The sequence below is a fragment of the Conger conger genome, chromosome 8, assembly GCF_963514075.1.
Source record: "Conger conger chromosome 8, fConCon1.1, whole genome shotgun sequence".
NCBI classification, from domain to species: Eukaryota; Metazoa; Chordata; class Actinopteri; order Anguilliformes; family Congridae; genus Conger; species Conger conger.
This window is the reverse complement of record NC_083767.1, coordinates 50671280-50677279: the sequence shown is the minus strand read 5'-3', so window position 1 is coordinate 50677279 and position 6000 is coordinate 50671280. Positions and strand designations below refer to the sequence as shown.

At 37.4% G+C, this 6000-nt stretch overlaps 1 protein-coding gene across 1 annotated transcript in view; it reads left to right on the top strand.

The window, feature by feature from the left end:
- Positions 1-3381: 3381 nt before the first annotated feature.
- mgat4c (mgat4 family member C) overlaps positions 3382-6000 on the top strand; it is a 55709-nt gene continuing 53090 nt past the window's right edge. The window contains exon 1 of the mRNA XM_061253001.1: positions 3382-3447. Coding sequence (XP_061108985.1) covers positions 3438-3447 — 10 coding nt within the window. The 5' untranslated portion in view covers positions 3382-3437. The remainder of the gene's footprint in view (positions 3448-6000) is intronic.

The following is a 6000-nucleotide window of genomic DNA, read 5'->3' as shown; positions in this document are numbered from 1 at the left end:
TCAATAAGATCCCATGGTTTACTTACAGTAACTGTATAAGTGTTTGGTCAGAGAGTATCACCAATGTACCATATTTAATTTCAAGGGAATTAATTGCAAGTCTAAATCCCTTTTGTAGCAAATACCTGCAACACAGCATATAATTATAATGTCAATCTGATGTTGGAGTACTCATTTTTTCTTTTTTTCAGTATTAGCTAATAAATGCTCTTATTTATGAGCAGGCCTCAGTTGCTAGGCTAAGACAGTTCCATCTAGGTCTACAGTATACACAAAATGCAAGACCCATGTGTTTAGACTCAGGAGTGTTTAGTGTGTAAAACAGAATCGGTACTCTTGTCCTTTTTTATGATAACGACAATAGGAAAAATGTTATTAAGCTGGATGGATCATTGGATATGGATTAATACCCTTAAATTTAGGCTGACAGTCTCCGCTTTAACCTCATATTATTTATTTTCAAATACAGTGTGCTGGAGTACTGAGCTACAGCAACATGAATTGTGTCATTATCCAAATACTGTACTTACAGACTGCACTGTATATTTACCAAGCCAAATTATAGTTAATGGCGATAAAATAAGTATTAAGCAGTCATGTCCATCTCTTTTGTGCACAGAAGTATGCAGGTCGAGCGATAACGTGCTGGTCTGGCTATTCTGTATGCAAAACAGTCACAATGACGGCACATCAGTCACAATCCTCTCAGTCAGCACGTTCTCTTGTAACAGGAGGATTTACATCATGTTCCAACCCTTACGATGGGCTATGATTCATAGGCCTCTTGTGTTTAAGAGCACTTTAGCGCTCTACCCCGTCATATTTACTGCTGTGCCCTATGTTAGACCCATTATTTCCCCTTAATCATTCTCCAGCCTTGTCTTTTATTTCAACATCTGCACATAATTGAAGTGGGGCTGTGATAACACAGCTGTCCTGCTATTAATGCTATAAAATACCCCCAATTATGAAGGAAGCAGGGCTGGTGTTTGAAAAACGTAAGCTGCTTTCATTTTGAGTGGAGAAGCTAAACTGCCTTCAATATAGTTCTGGTTACAGTGACCCCCATATTCCTCATTATAATTTTATATTTGTGCAGTTATACAGCTGAGGAATCTGGTACAGTTTACTGTGGCATTCTAAGCCACCATTTCATAATATGATGGTAACAGTGACAGCTGGCAGACTGAAATCTATACGTTTAAACTGATCATATTCCAGACTCATAGAAGAATATGGAAGTGAAGGGGATGACAGCTTTGAGTGCCTGCGCAGCAACTTCATTACACTGGTATTTTAAGATAGATCCAACATCTTCATTCTGCTTTCATGTAGCCCAGTTCCATACAGCTTACACCATTGTTAGCTGGTTAAGCTGTGCAAAATCGAAAGATAAATTATGGATATCAATCCTTATGATCAGATGATTAGATTCTTCAGAATCTAATTTCATTAGATTCTGAAATAATTAAGAATTTAATCCTGACTGTATCCCATTTTTGCCTGTGCATTACCGTACATGTACAGTAATGGCTGTATGACCATGCATGTTTTGCAGGAGTATCAGCAGATTGCTTTAAAATCAGCAGATACTGAACACCAATTCTGTAGTTCAGATCATAAACAGCTAAATTTGCATTACAGTGCTTTTAAATTATTATTTTTTTAAACCCACCATAGTATGATTTTGCACTGCAAAATGAAGACTGCTATAAATCCAGGTTGGCATAGATTTCTGGGGCATTTATGCATGTGATAATGATCTACGACCGTTTCATTATTACATGGCCCAGTGTGCTGGGTGGTTAAATGACAAGTGGCTCCCAGCTGGGGCGTTAACATAAATATGGACACCAGGCTATGACAGTACGACAGAAAGTGGGTAGGACTGAGTTGAAAATGTGTGCAGTTGCTGCTATATCGTTTTAATGTTTTTATTGTACTTGGCATCTATTTTCAAAGAAATTGGTTTTATTTCAGTATCTCTTGTCATCCTTTTACGAACCTGATGAAATAGACTATTTTATGCTTATTTTTCAATCAATCCTTATGCCCACATCCCCCAATCCCCCCCCCCCCCCCATCCACGCCTGTCTCCAAAAACCTCTCATGCACCTCTTTTCTTGCTCTTTAAGGATCCTAGCAGACTCTGAAATGAGCCTTAATGGGCTCAAACAACATTGGGTTTGTTGTTATCTTCAAAAATCCTTTCCATTCTTATGAATCATAATGGAAACTCCATCAGATCCCTGTGTGGTCCCTGTGTCATCCTCCTAGCAGGAGGAGGTCCGTCTGGCATCTGTTCACCTCTGAGAAGGTCTGTGCCATGGACAAACACAGAGAAGATTAAATCTGCCCAAAGCCTCCATAACCATCATCACACATGAGGAGAGAAAATGCCATCCACTGTCTTACCCCTAACTGTGAGGGTGCCAGTAGCTGTGAAAGGTTTTGACAAGAAGAACGAAGTGCTATGTTTCCTGTGGCCTGGAGTACGTCTCTGCATAACAAATTGTTTCTCTCTCTCAACCTTTGGATTAGTCATGCCCCTGTGATGATCCAGTCAGGAGAAAGTGTTCCCACACAATCCACGGCTTTTGGAAAAAAGCCACACAAAACTGTCAACTCACATCTTGCAGAGGATTTTGAAATTTAAATTAAAGGGATGATGTTCATTTCGCAGAGGCATCTCTGCCCTTTCTCTGCGCTTCTTTTTTGTGAGGAATCCACACACATTGCTCAGGTCATCCGCACATTTGTGTATGAATTTTCAAATTTGCAGGAATTTGACCTTTTCTCAGTCACCTCAAGGTAACAGTTCTGCCTTGCTTCATTGTGACTCCGTTCCATCTGAATAGCTACATGGTAAGCATGAGGTGACGTTATTATGATGATTTATTATCTGTGGTCAAATAAAAAAAGTACAAGTATAATAAGTGTGCTATAAGAACGTCAAACTAAATCAAAGTTTATTGCCAATGACAGTACTGAAATGAAAGGAATGAAATGTCTTATGACTTTTAATGAGCTCACGATCATAAAGGTATTACCATGAAAAGGGACTCTGGAATGATTTCCCAGAAAAATATGGTTTCTCATTCTACTTTTTATGTCATGATTTCTCTTTGATCACTGGAGATTTAACAAAACAATAAAGGATTTGAAAAATAAATCTTACTCCAATCCGCTTCTCAAAGTAAAAAATCAAGGGCTGTAGTTGACGGTTACCAAAACGCCATGTCAGTCTGACTGAAATGTCCTCAAATGGCTACAGTGGTGGCTTGGTGGATGGCCCAGTGGGTCCTAGTAGTCACATTTTGTGAATGGTGTGTCCTCCTCTGATATCTGTGCTCTTTTTCCAGGTACAACAGATGGACACATGTTCACTCAGTGCTGACATACATCAAAAACAGTCTGCCTAAGAAGTCCTGTGAATTATGCAGAAAGGTAATACTGTGCTCTGCTTTGTATATTCACATCATTATACTGTATATTTCTAGCTTTTATCAGCTTTTTTGAAAAGACACTGAGTTGACCTTGCTCGTAAAATATTTCTTGAAATTACATTGCTACTGAAATATTTCCTGTTGTTGGAAAATGTACATGCTGAAAGTTACAAGGAGTGACATGGTGGTTAGTCACATTTTATTGGTTTTTATATGCAATTTGCACAAGAGGGCATTGGAGAAATATAATTAAAGTATTCAAGATAGTTTTGGAGAAGTAAGCATTTTAAATTTATCATCCTATTTATCGGTTGAGAATGTTCTCCTCATAGTCCGTCACTCAAGGATAACCTCTCTCCCTATCCCTCCCCTATAACTTGTGACCCATAGTTTGCGCCGCTGCCTCCAGGCAAAACAATGCAAATGTCTGATTAACGTTTAAATTAAGAGCGCCTTTTACATTATTGCCATTTGGCAGATGCTCTTATCCAGAGCGACTACTTTTAAGGACTATTAGACAATTTCTGGTTATATTCATTTAGTGTTATCTAGCTAGCTAGTTTGCTTTCATGAGGTGACATTATTGATAACGTTAGCTAGCTAGTTTGTTTTCATAAGGATGTTGTAGTCGTGCTTTCATCTTAACTTGGCTAGCTAGCTAGCAAAAAATTTCCTTCGATTAGTCAGCGTCCTTACCTTAGCTATCAATAGTTGATATACTAAGCTAGCTTGTGAGAATGTCTCCCAAGATGAGCGCGTATCATGGAGATTGCTATGGTAAGAAACAACGGGAGCGTGTCTATGTTCCCACAGCTCTATGTTCCCACAGCCCTATGTTCCCACAGCTCTATGTTCAGTTGACTTCACACTCAGCAGGCTGCTTGCATGGGACCTGAAGAAATCCAGTGTATGTTTGTGCAATTTAGACACAGTACACGTTCAATTATCTATAAGTTTTTAATGAACAAGCAAACAAGCGAAATAAGAAAAAAAAAATACACTATTTATGCAGTTCACTTAAAACTGGAAAGGGCTCTACATCAGTACTTTTCAACCTTTTATGTGCCAGGAACAGGCATCTGCAAGTGCTGTCCTTTGAGGACTATTTTGACATCTAAATATATAAAGTTCAGTTTACACGATCAATAATAAACATTTAATTTTGAAAAAAAAAATTCTTAGAAATGTGGGAACATAGGGCTGTGGGAACATAGGGATGACCCCGAAACAACAATATGTGGAAAGTGGGAGCATGGTCTGTCAATCATTGCTGATTAACAGTTCTCATTACTAGAACCCAGACGGTTTGGGTGATATTTAAAATACATTTAAATGACTGAAATAAAATAAAATAATAATTTGTTTTGTTGCTGCCTAAAGACAACAGGCAAGTGTCACATTCAACCACCATGTTACTCCTTTAAAAAAGATATACGCCTTGGTTTCTGAAGGCCAGGTCATCTGTTCCATTCATAATGGATTCAAAAGTAAGTATAGCATTTGTAAAGGTGAATGGAAAGGTAGAATTCCTGATCTATCTGTTAAAACAGTAAAAACTCCTGCCAGCTGATCTCACTGATTCAGATGAAGACAGTGGACTTGCACGATGTGCATTTTTCAGTGACTGCTTTAATGAGGGGATGCTTTATTAATTGTGTACATGAGGCTCAGACCATATGGGCTTATAAAACACACTTAAGCTAAGTATGACCCACTTCATAATCTGCTCAATAGATGATATGAACAAATATTTCCAGCCCATATGTGTCAAATCATTACTTTCAGCTTTTATTATTATTGGAAGCTTTACAAGAAGGCTCTATCAGAAGAAACGTTAGGAAGATGTAAAGAAAAAATTCAGGACAGCTGTGATTATGGTGTTGTGTTTTATGGCTGGTATTTAATATTGAAATATTATATTAATTTGCTTTAATTCTGGATAATAACTTTGGTGTGGTGTAAAATGCATACAGGTGTAAGGTTTTTGATATCCATTATCCTTCAGTGATATCTTTGAAAAAAAAAAGGATAGGATTTTTATTGTGGTGGAGGTAATAGGCTGTTCTTCTTCTACAATAAAGCTGTCCAATAATGAGAGAATGATTACTGTATGTCATGTCATCCAATTGTCATGCTGACCCTCTGGGAACAAAATTCACAGAAATATGTAGTATTTCAGGGAACTATACTATACCACTGTGAAGTACAGTAAAGTAGTGTCAAACTGATTGAGTAAGAACAGTGTTATTTACTGTATACACTGTATGAGATTAATATTTGGTATCACTTACAGTAATTCTCAGAACTGTTCTTAAGAAGAAGGTAAAACTTGCATTTATTTGTCATTCAAAGGTATAGGATCCTCCCCTCCCCTGTGATTTTCCTGTGATAATGTTAAATGATAAAGTCATCTCAACAACAATAAGCTTCTTTTTTTTTTTTTTTGGTTTTGTTTTTTGTTTTTTTGACATATTTATTAATAATATTTATCTGAAGTATCTTAGTCTTTATAAATTAACTGGAAATGAACAGTATCTTCCCATGCTGCAACCAG